This window comes from Rhinopithecus roxellana, chromosome 14 (genome assembly GCF_007565055.1).
Source record: "Rhinopithecus roxellana isolate Shanxi Qingling chromosome 14, ASM756505v1, whole genome shotgun sequence".
NCBI lineage: Eukaryota > Metazoa > Chordata > Mammalia > Primates > Cercopithecidae > Rhinopithecus > Rhinopithecus roxellana.
In genome coordinates this window covers 127,491,003-127,512,719 of record NC_044562.1, presented here as the reverse complement: position 1 = coordinate 127,512,719, position 21,717 = coordinate 127,491,003, and the positions used below count along the sequence as shown (strand labels likewise).

At 35.9% G+C, this 21,717-nt stretch overlaps 1 protein-coding gene across 3 annotated transcripts in view; it reads left to right on the top strand.

Annotated features, from left to right (window-relative positions):
- Window positions 1–21,717, top strand: part of SLC35F5 (solute carrier family 35 member F5) — a 48,700-nt gene that overhangs the window by 6,486 nt on the left and 20,497 nt on the right. For all 3 annotated transcript variants that reach the window (XM_010353563.2, XM_030916701.1, XM_010353564.2), the window contains exons 5-11: window positions 3,900–3,962; window positions 6,417–6,498; window positions 7,344–7,531; window positions 14,710–14,791; window positions 15,950–16,037; window positions 17,803–17,867; window positions 19,941–20,045. In XM_010353563.2, the coding sequence (XP_010351865.1) occupies window positions 3,900–3,962; window positions 6,417–6,498; window positions 7,344–7,531; window positions 14,710–14,791; window positions 15,950–16,037; window positions 17,803–17,867; window positions 19,941–20,045 (673 nt within the window). The remainder of the gene's footprint in view (window positions 1–3,899; window positions 3,963–6,416; window positions 6,499–7,343; window positions 7,532–14,709; window positions 14,792–15,949; window positions 16,038–17,802; window positions 17,868–19,940; window positions 20,046–21,717) is intronic.

The following is a 21,717-nucleotide window of genomic DNA, read 5'->3' as shown; positions in this document are numbered from 1 at the left end:
TCTTTATAGAAGTAGAAATTTTGAATTATTGAGAATGAAGAATTATAAAACTGTTTCTTATATTAATCCTTTTAAAAAATTCTTTATTATGTTAAAATATATATAATGTGAAATATACCATTTTAACTATTTTTAAATGTATACTAGTGGCATGAAGTGCATTCTCTTTCTGTACAACTATCAGCTCCAGAATTTTTTTTTTTTTTTTTTTGAGACGGAGTCTTGCTCTGCCGCCCAGGCTGGAGTGCAGTGGCCGGCTCTCAGCTCACTGCAAGCTCCGCCTCCCGGGTTCACGCCATTCTCCTGTCTCAGCCTCCCGATTAGCTGGGACTATAGGCGCCCGCCTCGTCGCCCGGCTAGTTTTTTGTATTTTTTAGTAGAGACGGGGTTTCACCGTATTAGCCAGGATGGTCTCGATCTCCTGACCTCGTGATCCGCCCGTCTCGGCCTCCCAAAGTGCTGGGATTACAGGCTTGAGCCACCGCGCCCGGCCTAGCTCCAGAATTTTTTATCATCCTAGACAGAAAGTCTGTACACAGACCTAAAAATAACCCCTATTCATTCTTCCCTCCAAACCCTAGTAACCACTATATTATTTTCTGTCTCTATTAATCTTTTTCTTTCATGTATATTATTTTTTGTGGGTTAAAATAGTATTGTTTGTTTCTTGTCTTATCTAATAAGTACATTCTTTTTAAAATTACTGATTTATATTTAGAGACACGGTCTCATTTTGTTGCCCAGGCTGGAGTGCAGTGGTTTAATCATAGTTTGCTATAACCTTGAACTCCTGGGCTCAAGCAATCCACTTGCCTCAGTCTCTCAAGTAGCTGAGTACATAGCCACACAATACCACACCCCACTAATTTTTGTATTTTTTGTAGAGACAGTGTCTCACTATGTTGCTCAGGCTGGTCTCAAAGTCTGGCCTCAGGTAGTCCACTGTCTTGGCCTCCCAAAGTGCTGGGGTTACAGGCCTGAGCCACTGCACCCTGCCATCAGGGGCTTTCAATAATTGTATTTTAAAGCTGGGCTTGGTGGCTCATGCCTGTAATCCCAGCACATTGGAAGGCCAAGGCAGGCAGATCTCTTGAGCCTCAGGAGTTCAAGACCTGCCTGGGCCACAGTAGCTCATGCCTCTTATCCCAGCACTTTTGGAGGCTGAGGTGGGCGAATCATGAGGTCAAGAGATCAAGACCATCCTGGCCAACGTGATGAAACCCCATCTCTACTAAAAATAAAAAAATTAACTGGGCATGGTGGCGTGCTCCTGTAGTCCCAGCTACTCAGGAGGCTGAGGCAGGAGAATTACTTGGACTCGGGAGTCAGAGGTTGCAGTGAGCTGAGATCATGCCACTGCACTCCAGCCTGGTGACAGAGTGAAACTCCATCTCTAAATAAATAAATAAAGAAATAACATTAAAATTTTTTTTTAATTTAGGTGAAGCCTGCAAATGTATACTCATGTGCATACACAAATTTAACTTACCAAAAATATAAGTACGTATTTCTTTACTTCGCAAAAGTAATACATATACATTGTAGAAATTATATATACATCATAATATCACATGTAGGATAAATTGTATGTGTATTAGCGTAGGTATGTTGTTGAAAATTTAGAAAATACAGAGAAACAAAAAGAAGAAAATAAATTCTACCATTCAAGGAATAACCACTGATAATATTTTGACATATATCCTACCATTCTTTTCATGTGTGTATTTTTTATTTTTAACAAAAATGGAATTGGGCCTGGTGCGGTGGCTCATGCCTATTGTTCCAGCACTTGAGGAAGCTGAGATGGGTGGATCACTTGAGGCCAGGAGTTTGAGAGTGGCCTGGCTAACATGGTGAAACTCTGTCTCTACTAAAAATACAAAAAATTAGCCAGTAATGGCAGTGCATTCCTATAATCCCAGCTAGTTGGGAGGCTGAGGCACGAGAATTGCTTGAAGTCGGGAGGTGAAGGTTACAGCGAGCGGAGATCGAGCCACTGCACTCCTGTCTGGGTGCCAGAGTGAGACTGTCTCAAAAAAAATAAAAACGAAAATGGAATTGTTTCTTTTTAAGGTTTATCCATGTTGTAGTGTTTCTGTACTTCATTCATTTTTTGTTGTTGTTGTTGAGACAGAGTCTCACACTCTTGCCCAGGCTGGAGTGCAGTGGCGTGATCTCGGCTCACTGCAACCTCTGCCTCCTGGGTTCAAGTGATTCTCATGCCTCAGCCTCCTGAGTAGCTGGGATTACACGCGCCCACCACCATGCCCAGCTAATTTTTGTATTTGTAGTAGAGACGGGGGTTTCACCATGTTGGTCAGGCTGGTCTTGAACTCCTGACCTCAAGCAATCCACCCACCTCGGCCACCCAGAGTGCTGGGACTACAGGCGTGAGCCACTGCACCCGGCCAAGTAATGTCATTTTTAAAGCTTTTAATTCTTATTGCTAAATTACCATCTGTAATAGTTGCATTAATTCTTATCTCTGTTAGCAGTATATAATTAAACCCTTGTTAAACATTCATTAAATCTCATGATTGAACCCTTACCAACATCACAACATTTGGCAACTTGACAGGTGAACAATGATGATAGCTTGTTTAATGTGCATGTTTTTGGTTACTTTCTCATATATTTTTTGGAAAGTAGAACTCTTGTGTTTGTTGTCTGCGTCTTATTTTTCTACAATGACTCCCTTTTTGTTATTGATTTTTTAGGGTTCTTTTACAGCATGGGGCTGTAGTGCTTGAATCTTGTTCTATCACTTGCCAACTTTTGACCTTGGGCAAGTTTTTTAACCTCTTCAGACTTTCAGCAGAGATAATAATAGACTAGCTATGGATATGAAATGAAATCATACTTATATAGCATTAGCACAGTGATTCTCAAAGTGTGGTCCAAACCTTGAAATTCATTCAGGGTTTTTTTTTTTTTTTCTTTTTGAGACGGAATCTTGCTCTGTGGCCCAGATTGGAGTGCAGTGGCGTGACCTCAGCTCACTGCAACCTCCGTGTCCTGGTTCAAGCGATTCCCCTGCCTCAGCCTCTTGAGTAGTTGGGATTACAGGCACACGCCACTGTGCCCAGCTAATTTTTGCATTTTTTAATAGAGATGGGGTTTCACCATGTTGGCCAAGCTGGTCTCAAACTCCTAACCTCAAGTGATTCACCCACCTCAGCCTCCCATAGAGCTGGGATTATAGGTGTGAGCCACCACGCTTGGCCTCATTCGGAGGTTTTTGAGGTCAAAACTAATTTCATCATAATACTGAGATACTGAGATGTTTCTTCCCTTTTCTTTTTTTTTTTTTTTTTTTCGAGACGTAGTCTTGCCGCCCAGGCTGGAGTACAGTGGCATGATCTTGGCTCACTACAACCTCCACTTTCAGAGTTGAAGTGATTCTCCTGTCTCAGCCTCCTGAGTTGCTGAGATTACAGGCATGTGTCAACACCCTTAGCTAATTTTTTTGTATTTTTAGTAGAGACAGAGTTTCACCATGTTGGTCAGGCTAGTCTTGAACTCCTGACCTCAGATGATCCACCAGCCTTGGCCTGTTACTTGCCTTTTTAACTAACCCATCCCTCCTTTCCCTACTTATCTGAAATATTATAATAGTGTTGTGAAAAGGGCATAAGCTTTGGTTTTAGACTAACTTGGGTTTTAATCCTGACTGTCAGGATTAAAAATCTCTCAGCCTCAAAGTTTTCATCCATAAAATGAAGATAATACCTACCTCGCAATGGTGAATATGTGGCATGAGCTGCTATTATTGTTAGTAACAGTTATACTCTTATAGGTTGATTCTGGATTTTTGCTTCTATTTATTTGAGTCATGTCTGACTAGTCCTACAGTGTAATATAAATTGAATTGGATTTTATACCTTGTTATCTGTATTTAGTTTGCAGATGCTGAAGGTTACTTTGCTGCTTGCACAACAGATACAACTATGAACAGTTCTTTGGTAAGTGCTTCTTTTTTTGTCAGGAATGGAGAGGTGGGGTTGAGCCATGGTAGGAAAAACTGAAACAGTTTTGATGTTAGCAAATCTATGTTATAACATAGATATGGCTCAATATTGGGTGCCTATCATGAGGATTGTAATTTGGTACTTTTTTTCTCCTTAGGGATACCTGGGGCCTAGAGGTAAGCAATTTAGCTACCTCTGAAGAGAGAGGGGAAGGGGAAACTGGTTCAGGAGTGAAAAGAATAAAGGACAATCGTTTGTTACTAACCAACTTTTTTACTTCATGCACGTTATTGTTATCATTTAGAAACAAATATTTTTGACACTGAGACTATATAGGCAAATTATTTGTTTGTGTATTCCACAAATTTTTTACAGTGACAAATATGTGTTAAACACTTGTTCTAGGCTCTGAAGATACAGCTTTGTTCTAGTGTGTGAGTGTGTGCGTATTTGCGAGGGGACAGGTAATAAGCAAGTAAAGTAATTGACATAGTCACTTATTTTAAGCATTTATAATCTAGTTGGAGAGGTAGTATATAAAAATCTGTTTTTTTTAAGATGATCACTTAGGCACTTCTTCTTTTATTTTTTATTTTTAGAGACAGGGTCTTGCTCTGTTGCCTGGGATGGAGTACAGTGGCAGTGTTATGGCTCCTTGTAACTTTGAACTGCTGGGCTTAAACGATCCCCTTGTCTCAGCCTCCTAAATAGAAGCATACTCCACCACTAGCTTTTGATTTTTATTTTTTAGAAACATGGTCTTGCTGTGTTGCTCAGGGTGGCATCTCTGTAAAATGTATTTTTAATGATACTTGTTTTCTTTCCAAACATGGCATTTTATCTGAGAAAAATTGTAATTACTCTAAAATTTAATACCAATTTGTGAAGCACTAGCTTGGTGACCTGACTCCCAGAACAGTTTTCTTGTTTGCCTCTCTGTTTGTTAGAGCTACAGTGGCATGCAGAGTAGGTTAATAGGTACTGTGAAGAATTTTTTTTTTCCTGGGATTTTAAGCATCAGTAACATAATTTAATAACATTTGTCTCTATCAGTACAGAAGACAGAGTTGAGAGGACAGCCTGCTCTTCTGACTACTCTTGTACTAATTCTTGCTATTATCTGTAAGATGGATATGTCAAATTGCTCTAGGCCAGATGCTATAGTGAAAACTTCAGTATAACAAAGAGATTATGTCTATTTCCAAACCTACTGTCACTTCATTTACTGAATATATACATTTTTTAATTGGTAGAGTTCTATACCAGGAGTTAAAAGAGACATCAAAGAAGTAAAAAAAGTTCTGTTAATTTTAAAGAATTAGCCTAGTTGGAGATTTGTACCTTAAATATAGATCATCTGAAGAACATTTGCAAAAACAGTTGAGGAATTTATAACTACCTGAAAATATGGACCTTTGGAGCATGGTTAGACAAACCTGGCTTTAATTCTTTTGTCTACTACCTGATTACTTTGTATCTCAGCTTTATTCTCTAAAATTATTAATATTATTATTATTTTGAGATGGAGTCTCGCTCTGTCACCCAGGCTGGAGTGCAGTGGCAGAATCTCAGCTCACTGCAATCTCCGCCTCCTGGTTTCAAGCGATTCTCCTGCCTCCACCTCATGAGTAGCTGGGATTACAGGCAGGCACACATCACCATGCTCAGCTAATTTTTGTATTTTAGTAGAGATGGGGTTTCACCATGTTGGCCAGGCTGCTCTCAAACTCCTGCATCAAGTGATCTGCCCGCCTCAGCCTCCCGAAGTTCTGGGATTACAGGCATGAACCACTGCACCGGCCATATTCTATAAAATTATTGTGAGGACTAATGAGAAATATATGTTTAACTGCTCTAGAGTTGGTACTCAATAGATAGTAAGAACTGGTACCTAGTAGCTATTTTGTGTAAAGGTCTTCAAGAATTTTAGTTAATATAAGAGGAGACAATTTAGTAAATATAAATACATACTATATACCTGGTTATCAGTTTGTTATCTGCCTTCCCTGTTAGACTGCATGATCACTGAGGAAGAGACTGCTTTTATTCACCCTTATATCCCCAGGATGTAGAACAGCATCTGACCTAGTAGGAGGTCAATAAGCATTTGTTAAATGAATGAAAAGGAATGAAAGATAATCTGTTAGCTGAGATAGAATCTGTTAGCTAAGAAAGAGATATGTTTTTATGACATTTAAATATTAGATATCATAATATGCCAATGCTGTTATATTACATTTCTAAACTGTAAACTGGATTCTTTTCTGTCATTGTACCTGTATGGATCTGTTGAGTTTCCTTTTTTAAGTCTTGAAAATTGCTGTTTAAACTTGGTGGTGAACAACCATGTTTTAGATGGTATTTATGTCTACGTACCATCCTTTTAAATTTTAACCAGTATATTAGCTTTTATATTTGTTGTTTATATTCTTTTCTGTTATATTCCAGAGTGAACCTCTGTATGTTCCTGTGAAATTCCATGATCTTCCAAGTGAAAAACCTGAGAGTACAAACATTGATACTGAAAAAAGTAAGCAAAACTTAGAAATGGGTAGGAAGTTTAGCTTTATTCAAGCCACTTCAGAACTTAGTGATGATGTGGGTTGACTGAAACACCTAGCAATTCTGCTCCATGTGGTGTTATCTCAGCCTAAAGTCTTCTAGAAGTTTGACTGGATTGTGAATCTAATATAGTATAATCATTTTTGTATTATTTCAACTGGAAATAATTTCCAAATACCAGAGATCTCTATGGTTTCATCATATATACGTATACACACATATACACACACGCATCACACGCATATATATATATATATATACTTTTTTAAACAAATAATATCCTCTTAAATATGCCCTCAAAGAGCCTAATAGCAAATTATGAGTTTTGCTGCTTCTGTGAATTTAGTAAAGAATGCCACCTTTAACATAAGGTGCAGTATTTATCCTTAATTTCCCTTGCGAGGAATAGACCTATAGAGAATTGTTCTGCGTGCTTGCCCAGGAAACGAATTCTCATAAATAGGTTATGCATGAGGAAAAATCCAAATAAAGTTTTACTAGAAATACTAAAATAGTAATCAACTAAAATCCTGAAATAGGCAGTTGTGTATATACAGTACACAATTGTAGAAACCTTGTTCGAATATTGGTCTCATTTTAAACCTTTTACAACATTTTTGCAGATGAAAACATTTTTCCTTTTAACTCTTTTAAGTGAACAAAGTTGTCTCAGGTAATGATATACCTCTGGTTTACTTTGACTGTCTTACTCTGATCATAGATGAACTTATACATTTATCAGTAAATTAAAACTTGTGACTTTTGTTGGAGAGGAATTATTTAATTTTTTCGTATTATGCTTTTCCTTTTAAGCCCCCAAAAAGTCTCGTGTGAGGTTCAGTAATATCATGGAGATTCGACAGCTTCCGTCAAGCCATGCATTGGAAGCAAAGTTGTCTCGAATGTCATATCCTGTGAAAGAACAAGAATCCATACTGAAAACTGTGGGGAAACTTACTGCAACTCAAGTAGCAAAAATTAGCTTTTTTTTTTGCTTTGTGGTAGGTCTTTTTATGATATGTTTGCATATGGTATTTGAAACTTGAATTTTAAGACAGTATATATACCAACAATATAGGATGGAAGTGTGAGACAGGTTGTTTAATCATGACTTTAAACTCTGCTGTTTGAGACCTGTAGGAAGTTAGGGTATCAAAATTAGTAAATGCTTGATATACCTCAAGGAGTTGGCATTCAATAAGTCCTATAACACTTCAGCTATTTATATATATGCACGAACTTTTGAACATACACAGTTTGGGAAGTTCTTCAGAATTTAGCATTGCCTCATGGTCAAAATTGTGAATAGAGTTATTTTCCACTGTGATATATGTATATAAAAAGGTTAGTAAATATCCAGTTAAGAGTTTACTGTATGCATTGATTTTTTTCAAATAAGTGTTTTGCAGTTTTATATTCATATAAATGAGGTTAAATATTATTTTGTCAAGTACTCAGTATATTTCTACAGAATTTCTGGTTGTATTATTTACAGTTTCTTACTTTTTTAAGATAGAAACTGAAAAATGTGCTTAACATTTCACATAGAATAATGATGGAGTAAACAAAGTATTGTTATTTTGTGCTAAGTTGGGATTAGAAACTTGTCTGAGTTAGTGAGAACTCCAACATGTAGAATTAAAAAAATGAATTTCTGTGCTATTTTATGTATACATCATTGGAAGTAGCCTGATCCAAGGTTTTTAAATATGAGCCTTTAAGATTCAAATTTATACCGAGCATCTTAAAACCCTAAATAATGAAATGCTAATATCAATGTTATTAGCCTGATTATAAAATTTTTTTAACGTCATGATTTTGCCTTTCATACTCATTAAATAGCCCATTTTTCTCCATTCCCTGGCTCTACTAATAACACTATTCTTTATAGCAGATTTAAAGATATGTACAGATAATAGCCTTTTTAAGAATTAATTTTTGAAATTATAATAAAGTATACATAAAATACACCATTTTGATCATTTTTTCTTTTTTTTAAACGGAGTTTTGCTCTTGTTGCCCAGGCTGGGATGCAATGGCGCTATCTCGGCTCACCACAACCTCTGCCTCCTGGGTTCAAGCAATTCTCCTGCCTCAGCCCCCTGAGTAGCTGGGATTACAGGCATGTGCCACTACAGCCAGCTAATTTTGTGTTTTTAGTAGAGACGGGGTTTCTCCATGTTGGTCAGGCTGGTCTCGCACTCCCGACCTCAGGTGATCCCCCCTGCCTCAGCCTCCCGAAGTGTTGGGATTACAGGCATAAGCCACCACTCCCGGCCCTGATCATTTTTAAGTGTACAGTTAGTGGCATAAAGTACATTCACATTGTTGTGCAACCATCACCCCATCCATCCACAGAATTTTTTCATCTTATAAAACTGAGACTATCCGTTAAACAATAACTCTTCTTTCCCACCACCCCCAGCCCCTGGCAGCCACTATTCTGTTTCTGTTTCTGTTTCTATGGATTTGACTACTCATTAGTACCTCATGTTGAGTGGAATCATACAGCATTTGTCTTTCTGAGACTGGTTTATTTCACTTAGCATAATGTCCTCCGGGTTCATCCAGGTTGTAACGTGTCAGAATTTCCTTTCTTTTGAAGGCAGAATAATATTTCATTGTACAGATACACCGTCTTTTGTTTATTCATTATTCTGTCAATAGATGCTTGGGTCACTTTGACCATAAATTGTCTTTGAAAAATAGCAACTTAAAATACATTGTGAAAGCAGAAAACTAACAGATAGTTTCAGTTTTATAAGATGAAAAAATCTGGCCAGGCGCGGTGGCTCACGGCCGTAATCCCAGCACTTTGGAAGGCTGAGGTGGGTGAATCACGAGGTGAAGAGATCAAGACCATCCTGGCCAACATGGTGAAAACCCATCTCTACTAGAAATACAAAAATTAGCTGGGCGTGGTGGTACGCGCCTGTAGTCTCAGCTAGTCAGGAGGCTGAGGCAGGAGAATCGCTTGAACGCAGGAGGCAGAGGTTGCAGTGAGCCAAGATTGCGCCATGCACTCCAGCCTGGGTGACTGAGCGAGACTCTGTCTCAAAAAAAAGAGAAAAAAATCCTGTGGATGGATGGGGTGATGGTTGCACAACAATGTGAATGCACTTTATGCCACTAACTGTACACTTAAAAATGATCCAAATGGCCTATTTTATGTATATTATAATTTCAAAAAATAATTTTTAAAAACGCTATTATCTGCACATACCTTTAAATCTGCTATAAAGACTAGTGTTGTTACATAACAATTTACATAATACATTTCTCTCAGAGTTTTAAGTTAGGAAAAAGTTTGCTTTTTCCAAGGAAGGGAGATAGTTCCTTTTAACAGACAATAAGCTATGTAACTCAGGTTTTCCTATTGCCTCCCTGCCTTTTTGCCTACAGATGAGTTGTATGCTCGCCTGAAGTAGCTTTCTTCCTTTAAACTGAAGTTTCTGATATAATCATCACATTCCACAGCCAGCTCCCACTCTATTACCCATTTAATCTGGCTCTGATCTTTTTACTCTTGTTTTAATTTTCACCATATACAATTGGTCCTTGAACAACATGGGTCTGTGTTGCGCAGGTATGCTTACACACAGATTTTCGTCTATCTCTGCCACACCTAAAACAGCAAGACCAGTCCCTTCTCTTTCCCAGGCTTCTTACTCAACATGAAGATGACAAGGATGAAGACCTTTATGTGATGATTAATTTCTACTTAATGAGTAGTAAATATATTCTTTCTTATGATTTTCTTAATAGCATTTCTTTTCTCTAGCTTTCTTTATTATAAGCATATAGTAAACACTACATATAACATACAAAATATCTGTTAATCATTACTTATGTTATTGGTAGGGTTTCCAGTCACCAGTAGTCTATCAGTAGCTACATTTTAGGGGAGTCAAAAGTTATAGCAGATTATTTTTATTGCCTGAGGGTTGGTCCCCCAATCCCCATGTTGTTCAAGGGTCAACTATAGATGCTTTTATTACACATCTCCTTTGAAAACTGAGTAGCATATAATTAATACATTTTAGTCCTGCCTTACACTCATTTAAAACAAGCAGAGACCCCAACTAATAAAATAACATGAATATATGAGACTTTAAACTATTTTTATTACATATGTAAGTATCATACTGCAAATTCCAAAGATTTTCTTTTGATTTACCTAGCAGAATATTATTAATCAAGTTATCACTAAAATAAAGGCATTCCTTTGGGAAGTCAGAGGAATATAGTCCAGACATACAGTTTGTCCTCCAAATCCTTGAGTTCTGCCTCCTTGGATCCAACCAACTTCAGATCAAAAATAGTGAAGGTGAAAAAATAGAAGAACAGCAATACAACAATAAAAATAATAGAGATTAAAAAACAATAGCACAAAAACTGTTTACGTTGTTTTAGGTACAAGTAATCTAGAGATGATTTAAAGTATATGGGAGGATGTGTGTAGGTTGTATCCAAATGCCACTGCCATTTTATGTAAGGGACTTGAGCATCTTTGGATTTTGATACCTTTGGGGTTGGGGTCCTGGACCCAATCCCCTGCAGATACTGAGAGAAAAGTTACCTTTTTAGAAATCTAGCTTAATAAAATGATAGGCTTTAGATAAGGTTAAGAGCAGTGCTGTTCAATAGAAATATAACATGAGCCTCAAATGCAGGCCACAAACATAGTTTTAAATTATCTAGTAGATGCATTTAAAAAAGGAAAAGGAAACAGATGTTATCAATTTCAATATTATATTTGTATTTAACCCACTATATGTAAAAATATTATTTCAACATGTTATTGATGTAAAAATTATTGATGAGATAGTTTACATTTTTTTTTGTACTAAAATCTTCTAAACCCAGTATGCATTATACTTAAAGCACTTTTCAGTTCAGACCAGCCAATTTCAATTGCTCAGTAGCCATGAGTGGCTAGTGTCTAATGTACTGGACAGTGTAGATTAAAAGGAGTTAATGATTACTGTATTTACCAGTCTTCTTTGAATATCTTTTGTCTTACTAGGTTTTTTTTTTTCTGTAAAATATAATTTAGGTGATATTGGCTTTATCAAGAATATCTCTTACTACATATCCAAAGTAAATGAAATCAGTATCTCAAAGAGATGTCTGTCTGCACCTCAATGTTTATTTTACAGTATTCATCATAGACAAGATATGGGAACAACCTGAGTGTCTATCGATGGATGAATATATATAGTACATTTTCATGGCTGAACATAATGTAATATTATTCAGCTGTATAAAGAAGGAAATCCTGCCATTTGCAACAACATGGACAAACCTGGAAGACATTATGCTAAATGAAATAAGCTAGGCATAGAATGTCAAATACTCACAAATATGATCTCACTTATGTATGTAGAATCTAAAATAGAAGCAAAGAGTAGAATGGTGGTTGCCAGAGAGTAGAATGGTAGGGAAATGGGGACGTGTTGGTCAAAGAGTACATAATTTCAATTATAAGATAAATAAGTTTTGGGAACTAATGTGTATGGAGACTTCAGATAACAGTACTATATTCTTGTAATTTGATAAGAGCAGATTCTTAAGTGTGTTCATCACATTTACACACAGAAAAATGGTAACTACTGGTGATGATGGATGTGCTAATTTGACTATAGTAATCAGTAGACAATGTTATGTATATATTAAATCATGTTATATACCTTGAACATACACAATTTTTGTCAAATATTAGTGTTTTATGACACTTTATAAATGAATTACTACTAATGAAATTATGAAATGTATTAATTATTTGCTATAATTATTCATAAATTGTTGTCCTCAACTCTGAAATAATGAAGGCAGACATTGTATGGACAATTTTTATTGGAGGATGGTTGAGATGGGTCTTTTTTTGTGATGAGGGTGCCGTGGAAACAATAGCCAGAGAATGGTGTTTGGTGAGAGGTAGAGAATGGAAAGGTTATTCTGGAAAGAGTTCACAGCTAATGAAGGATTCTTATGATTCTTGAATGCTTCTTATCTAAGTGATCTGTTTTTATTTATTTACCTTGCATTAGCATAGACCAGTGAGGTTGTTTGGAAAATGAGGACAATATTTAAGTATAAAAATAGTAAGAGAAGTGGGTCAAGAAAGCTAATAATCACTCTGAGCCTTTTCTGTTCATGGAGAAAACCTTTGACAGATAAGATTAAGGACTGAGTCTTCTTTTCTAGCATTTCATCTGCACGCAGATTGTGGCTTCTCTTGCCATATATGTTTGATATTGCCCATCAATTGTTACCTCGTTTTATCTAGATAGGCATGTGAAATTATCTAGGAAATCAAAGGATTGCAGATGGAATCAGAACCACATTGCCATAATTTCATTCTGGCTTTAGCCTTGAGTACAGTATAGACTGAATGGAGACTACGAGGCTCTCAGCCATCTGCTGCCTTCTGATAGTGCTCTACAATCATGTGTCTCTACTGCTTCTTTGCCGTGTGAATACTAGTGTAATACTACTCAGCCACAAGCTCTGAGAGAGATAGAGAGATGTTCCTGTCTTAATAGAGATAAGTCATTTAGTGGGATAACTCTTCGAGTCAACCAGTGTAAGTAGCAGAGACACCAAAAACAATTAGTCTAGCCATTAGTTTACTTTACTTGACCCAGCAATCCACCTCTTAGTATATGCTTTGGTGACACTCATGTACTTATGTACCAGGTGGCAGGCATGTACTAGAATTAAGATATTCATAGTTGCATTGTTTCAGATAGTAAAAAAGTGTTATCCACAAAAAATGGATGAATTATCAGTGAAAATTACTGAACTTTGGACACACACACATCCTGCCAGCCTTCATCAAAAAAAGTATTATTTCATTTTTTTTTTTTTTTTGAAACGAAGTCTCGCTCTGTTGCCCAGGCTGGAGTGCGGTGGTACGATCTAAGCTCACTGCAAGCTCCGCCTCCTGGGTTCACACATTCTCCTGCCTCAGCCTCCTGAGTAGCTGGGACTACAGGCGCCGCCACCACGCCCGGCTCGTTTTTTGTATTTTTTAGTAGAGAGGTGGTTTCACCATTGTTAGCCAGGATGGTCTCGACCTCCTGACCTCGTGATCCGCCCGTCTCGGCCTCCCAAAGTGCTGGGATTACAGGCATGAGCCACCGCACCTGGCCAAAAGTATTATTTCTTATTCTCCATGCTAACCTAGATAAGTGGAAGAGAAGAAAGAATTTTTTTTAAAAAAGTCCTGATAGCTGGAAAGCTTCCTTCACTGTATCCAAAGTTATGAGAACTCTTTGGGTTGTGTCTCCAAACTGAGATTCAAAAAAGCAATCACAATTAACTAGTAAATTAACAATTTTCATAGGACATGTCTAAATTTCCAAAGAGAATATAACCTTTTATTTTTCAATCCAGCTAGCTAGCTAGGACCATCCATATCCACGCATATCATCTGGTTTCATAGATTTCTCATGATGCTGTATTCATCTGTACCTATTCTAATGTCGGAGAATTTTCCCAAATTTAAATAGATTTAGATAAACTTCACAGAGTATCAGCAGTACTTAGATAAAGCAATTTCTTTTTTTTTTTTTTTTTTTTTGAGACATGGTCTCTCTGTCACCTAGGCTGAAGTGCAGTGAGGTAGTCATGCCTCACTGCAGCCTCAACTTCCCAGGCTCAAGTAATCCTCCCACCTCAGTCTCCCGCGTAGCTGGGATTACAGGTGTGCACTACCATGCCTGGCTTATTTTTGTATCTGTTTTTGTAGAAATGGGGTTTCACTGTGTTGCCCAGGCTGGTCTTTCTGGGCTCAAGCAATCCACCCACCTCAGCCTCCCAAAATGCTGGGATTACAGGCATGAGCCACTACGCCCAGCCTAGATAAAACAAATTTTTAAATTGATTTGATACTTGATTTTACTCTCATTAAAAAAAAAAAAAAAAGAAAAACCTGAATGCTAATTGTTAACCAACTATTGTTAAATTTTAAGGGAAATTGGGTAGCAGGGTCTTAGGTCTGATTGTAAATGTTTGTCTTTTTTGGGAGCCTGTGAGTTTTTCAATACAAAGCAGCTTTTAAAACATCTTGTGAAAACAGTATTTGGGAGGAGAACAAAAGAGGGAATTCTGAATTGTAATGACAGACGTAAACATGTCTTTCATTAGGGTTCACTTTGGTTTTCTTTTCCTTTAGTGGTTTTTGGCAAATTTGTCATACCAAGAAGCACTTTCAGACACACAAGTTGCTATAGTTAATATTTTATCTTCAACTTCTGGTAAGAAATTTGTCTTTAAAACTCTGCATTATAAATCAGTGTATATATTTCTGGTGTATATGTGTGCACATATACAGCATTTTTATCTTGTTATAGCTTCTTATATTAGTTCTAATATACATTAGTCCATTATAACTGCCTTTTAATCTGTATATAGTCAGGTGCCACATATGATGTTTCAGTCTACAACAGACTGTATATACAGTGGTGGTCCCATAAGATTATAATACTGTATTTTTACCATACCTCTTCTATGTTTAAATATGTTTGGATACACAAATACTTACCACTGTGTTACAATTGCCTAGAGTATTCAATACAGTAACATGCTATACAATTTGGTAGCCTACAAGCAATAGGCTATAGCATGTAGCCTAGCTGTGTAGTAGGCTGTACCATTTAGGTTTGTGTAAGTATGCTCTGTGATTGTGGCACAAGGATGACATTGCCGAACCACACGCATTTTCTCTGTATTTATCCCTGTTGTTAAGCATGACTGTAGTTTCATGCCTTAGCCTGTGCTGTTTACGTTCCTTCAAATAATTTACAATTTTTTTATATAACAATATATTACAGTTTTATAGGCTGGCCTTTTGTATTGTAGTTGCATTTCCCTTCATACATACTTTCCCGAGATCTTTTTCTAGACCCTTTGGCTAAAATGTAATTGCTTATTTCAGAACTATAATTTGCCCTATGATAGGTGTTTTATTTTTAAGATTGAATCACTTTTCAAATCTGGAAGACAAAAGTATTTTTGAAGCTATAAAAATAACTTTAGGACACAAGCTTGATTATGATGAAGTCAACATGTTACTCTGAATAAGATTTAAGTTTCCTATTAGTTTAAAATAAATAGGACTGTACTTGATCTGTACTGTTGAAATAAACATGGTTTAGTTTGAAGGCTATTTTATGACTGTACTTGATCTGTACTGTTGAAATAAACATGGTTTAGTTTGGAGGCTATTTTATGCATGAACTTTAAACATTTCAGTCCAGTCATTACTTAACTGCAGTCGTTTTCTTAGTTAAGAGTGACAAAAATAATTTGAAAGTTAGGTATATAATTTGCTTATTTAAACAATGAAGTTGTTAGTAAAAATGTTGACAGTATTTAAACTCATGTACCATTTTGAAATTCTTTTCTCTTGCTAGGACTTTTTACCTTAATCCTTGCTGCAGTATTTCCAAGTAACAGTGGAGATAGATTTACGCTTTCTAAACTATTAGCTGTAATTTTAAGGTAAGAATATACTGTGATAGCTAGTTTACTCTGCTTAAAAATACAATGTCACAGTTTCTGATAGTGGCACCAGGGTAGTTTATATTGTAAGAGCAAAGAAAGATGTGAATACAAGAAGGCTTTAAATGGACATGATGCTACTCAGCCCTGTCACATCCAAATTTTAATGAAACACAGCTACTCTCATCTATTTGCAAATTGTCTATGGCCATTTTAGCACTACAGAGGCAGAGTTGAATTGCAACAATGTGGCCCACAAGCCTAAAATATTTACTATCTGTACCTTTAAAAAAAAGTGTTACTTAGAAATTTTTTGTGTAAGTGAGAATTATGTATTAAACATTGTTTAATACTTTGCTTTGAATTGACATTTTACTAAGAGATTCAATTTCTGAGGATATAAAAAGAATTTTACATAGCAACAATCTTGAAGGAAATCTAAGCAAAGAAATGTCATTTCATCAATTGAGAGACAAGAGTGTGGCCTCAAGCCAAACAACTTGGAATCCAATCCCATCTCCATCATTACTAGTTTTGAGATCTTGGGCAAGTTCCTTACATTTCTGTGCCAATTTTCTCGTCTGTATATTGGGGATAATAATAGGATTTCTCTCGTAGGATTATTATGAGGATTAAATGAGTAGAACTTCTAAAGTGCTTGGAACAATGTCTGATACACAACAGGAGGTGCTCCCTATATTTAGCCATTATCATAATCATCATCATCTAAATGGAAACAAAACCCCTGGTTTCTAAATATATTGTGGATACTCAATAAATAATAGCTGAATCTGAATATGAACAATGATTATTACAGAAAATTGTGATGATTTAATTGAAGGGTATGCATATTTAATGTAAGGACTACATTTAAGTTCTGATGACATCTTTCCATAAGGGAATACGTATTTTCTTTCATCTTCTCCCACTGCCACCCTGGTCTTTCTGATCAGGGTGAGAGAATTAGGCTTTTTTTTTTTTTTAATTGGCAATATCTCATCTACTTGAAAACATGTTACAATTTATAAGATTCATAGAAATAGAAAGACAATGTAAGTTCCCTGAGGACAGGAACCACATCTGTCTTGGTCACTTCTGTAACCCAGTGCTTTGCTCATATTAGATGCCCAGAAAATAACAATTGAGTTTATGAATGACCTCTGATATCTCTACAACCTTAATTCAGTCTTATTTTTATCCACTAAAATCATGAGATTAGTGAAATTGTTTAAGCACATAAGGATAGTTTTACTGTTAATTTAGATTTTACCAATAAGCAAGAGTAAGTACTGTTACATTGCTGGATTTATATGGGTTTGATATATTTGTGTAATCCGAAAGAAAGATTGGAAAGGGATGACAAGTTGGTTAATTCATTCCTAATTGAAAGACAGTTGATAGCATAGCACTTAAGAGCACTGGACTGTGGAGTAAAACTGCCTGCGTTTCAGTCTCGGCTATGTGATCTTGGTCAAGTTAGCTTACCTCTTTGTGTATTAGTTTTCACATGTAAAATGGGAATGGCAGTAATAATACTTCCTTATAAAGTATAATATTGTATATTTTATGAAGATTAAATGAGTTAATATGAATATAACACTATATTATATTGATATTGTTAGATATTGTTATTGAAATTGCTAAATTATTTGCCAGTGTTACCCAAAGTTGAAATTAGTCTTGATCACTTATAAATAATTTTTATCTTTATGATTAGCCTTTTCACAATTGTTTAGCTCATCATTAATGACTGTTATTCTCATAGCATTGGAGGTGTTGTACTGGTAAACCTGTCAGGGTCTGAAAAATCTGCTGGAAGAGATACAATAGGTAAGTACTTGACTCTGCATTCTCTCTGTTAAGAGTATACAGGAAAGTTTTTTGTTAGAGTAAACAAGAAAGTCAAATGTGCATGCTCACACGCACACACGTACAAAGGGTAGGCACTAGCAGGATGTTTTTTTAAACTTTTCCTTTGGAAATAATGTTAAAAAATGCATAAATATTTTAGTGAATTCTCATAGCCTTCACCTAGATTTTTAAAATGTTAACAACTTACATAACTATTATACAGTTATAAAAATCAGGAATCAACATTGACTATAATACTGTTATCTACAAAGCCTTTTCAAATGTTGCCATTTTTTACACTAATGTTCTTTTTCCGATCTAGGATCATTTATTGCATTCAATTGTCATGTTTCCTTAGTTTCCTTTAAATGCAGAACTGTTTCTTAGTCTTCTTTTATGACCTTGACACTTTTGTAGGGTCCCACCTAGTTGGTTTGCAGAATGTTCCTCAATTTGTATTTGTCGGACGTTTTCTTTGGTTAAATTGAGGTTGTGCATTTTTGTTAAGAATATAATGGAAGTGATATTGTTTCCTGATCAGTGCATTCTACCAACAGGCATTGATATTGATTTGTCCTGTTGCTGGGAATGTTAATTTTAAGGTAGTTAAAATCAACCACCTTATTCTAGTGTAAAGTTACTAATTTTTCCCATTGTAAGTAATAAGCATCTTGTCGGGGATTCTTTGAGGCTATACAAATTTCCTGTTGCTGTCATATCACCCAGGAATATTGTCATTCACCTTGATTCTTGTCTGAAACAGTTACTGCTATGATGAACACTTAGTTTTTGATCCATTGCTTAGACTTAACAAAAACAAAAATAAACAGAACCTAGCTGGGCTGAGCATGGTGACTCATGCCTGTTATCCCAGTGCTTTGGGAGGCCAAAGTTGGAGGATTGCTTGAGGCCAGGAGTTCAAGACCAGCCTGGGCAGCATAGTGAGACCTCATAATAAAAAATAAACCTATATTAATTATTTCTCTTTGGATACTTCTTTAGATATTTGAGGTTTATTGAATAGAACAATGCTTTCTAAATTATTCCTAACTACTACCCAGTGAGCTGTGCTTTGAACCTCCTCACCTCTTTCTCACCCAGAGCAGCTTTGTGTATACAAATACATAAAACAATATATGTATTTGGTATGTGCATGTGTATGCAATATTTTGTTGACAAAAGCTTTAAAAAAGTTTGAAAATAATAAAAGATTAATAAAACATTAATCTTTTGAATAATTGATTAAAGTATTAAATATGACCACTTGGCAGAACATTATTTAGCTGTTTTGAAAGGTTTAAATGTTTTTGAGAGAGAGTTAATGAAGAGAATCAGTATTTATTATTCATGTACTGTGAGAGCTGTATTATGTTAGCTATTTTGGAACATTAGTGTTTGTAGTTTTCAAGGAGTTCTTGATTTGGAACAATATGAGATTTATAAAATGAAGCTACTAGGGATTAAACTAATACCATGCTTGACAATAGTAAGTATTGTCTAAAACAGAAGACAGAACAGAAATGCAGCAGATTAGAAAGAGGATGCTTTGTGGAAGAAATGAAACTCTAACAGAGCCTTTAAGAAGGGAGTGGTAGTGCAGTACATATTAAGAATGATATATGGGGGTAAGGAAGACAATACGAGTAACAGCTTAGTGATGGAAAGAAACATTTGTTAAGTTGGAAAATGCCAGGTGTCAAGATTGTTTATGTAGGGTAAATAAGAAACATGCATTTCCAAATTAAAAACAAAGTGTTACTTTTTAGTTGTATAATTATAATATGTATAGGTTTTGGTCAGATCATTGAGGTGAATGCTTTTGCATTTGTTTGTTAACACACTAAACTCCTTCCTGTACTCCTAAAAGATGTGGATGGGGTAGGCTATACCTTTTCATTATATATCTTTGTATCAATATAATGGTGATTTATCTAATTATATATCTTTTCACTTTTGTATATTCTTGCAATATTATCTGACACATTATTGGATTTTAAGTGTATATTGAATGAATTAATGAGTGGTTGCTTTAAATCATGTTGATTTTTACAGGTTCCATTTGGTCTCTTGCTGGAGCCATGCTCTATGCTGTCTATATTGTTATGATTAAGAGAAAAGTAGATAGAGAAGACAAGTTGGATATTCCAATGTTCTTTGGTAAGAATATGTTTAACTTGTGAGGCTATTTACTGTAAATGTCTAACACAGGGTTTTGCTTTTGTTTTTTTGGACAGAATAGGGAACGCTTTTTTTTTTTTTCTTCTATATGATTCTTTAAAACCATTTAAAGATTATGAAGGCCAATCCCAATGTTTACTTTATCCTGCATGGTTGTGTACCTATGAGGGAATGCCCATCTCCTTAGTGTGTGACAGAAACTCCTAACACCTTTTTTCAAATTGATGTCTTCAGACTGCAAGTCAGATATTTATCTCATTGATATGACAGAGTTATGCTCTTATAAGCATGTGAGAGTTTACCTGCTGTATTTTACATTTTGCCAGTTTTGAATGGTTAGCAAAGGATCGGGGCGACTGCCCCCAAATTATATGTTTAACGCTCTCGCAGTCTATGTACTTATTTACATTAAAAATTGTGGGCCATTTAAAGGCTTTTCATTTGCATTTTATCTTTAAGACACAGATACTTTTATAACATAGATTCATTCTCAAATTACCCAATTATAGTTTTGGATATGGTTTATAAATTTTCCTTTCCCTAACGTCAGTTCAGGAAAGAACTTGCGATATCTGTAGGACTGCAGAAGAAGAACACATTGACAAGCTATCTTTAAAAAGATATCTGAATATAAATAGATAAAGAAGCTCAGTGATAAGAGTTCAAAGTGCAGCTTACAAGGAGTCAGGAGACCTGGAATCCAGCTGTTGTAACTTTATTTATCTCATAGACATCTGGAATATGAGGAAATTGGACTAGATGAATGGCCTCTAAACTGTGATTTAGGGAATAGATAGGCTCCTGGGATGGTTGGAAGGAAATAGAGTTGCATGCAGGGGTCTAGTTCTTGGACTCCTTTGCTGCTTCACCTGTGGAACAGCTCTACTTTGTTGAGCATTTTGCATTAGAATTTAATTTGTAGTAAAGATTTTTCTTATGGTTGGGCATGGTGGCTCACTGCTGTGATCCCAGCACTTTGAGAGGCTGAGGCAGGAGGATTGCTTGAAGCCAGGGATTTAAGATCAACCTGGTCAACATAGGGAGACCGCATTTCTATTTAATTTTTTTAAAAAGACTATTTTAAAACTAAAAATAGTTTAAATACTTGTATCTGAAGACTAACAAAAATAAAATGTTTGAAAAGCCATGAGGCTGAGTGATTGCTTAAATTCTTTTTAAATACAGAATTCAAGAAATATAGCTTAATAGCCAGGTTTGGTTGCATGTGTCTGTAATCCCAGCTACTTGAGAGGCTGAGGCAGGAGAATCACTTGAGTCCAGGAGTTCAAGTCTGCAGTGAGTTTTGATTGTGTCTCTGCACCCTAGCCTGGGTGACAGAATAAGATGCTGTCTCTTAAAAAAGAAAAGATAATTTTAATGATATTTTATTTGGCAGTCAGAAAATTTTATTTGGAATGGAATAAAATGCTAGTTTTTTTTAGTGTTGTAGGTAGGTGGTTGGGTCAGTGGTACTTTTAAAAAATTTAAACGTTGACAACTTGCAAGAAAAATTGCTTAATTTACTCATATTAGGGAGAGTGCATATAGACTTGTAGCTTATGTTGGTCCTGTTCATATGTGATGTGATATGTAAAGCAATATTGATCTGCCCTGGGCTTTAGAATAGACAGGATTCGGAGAAGTCAGGATT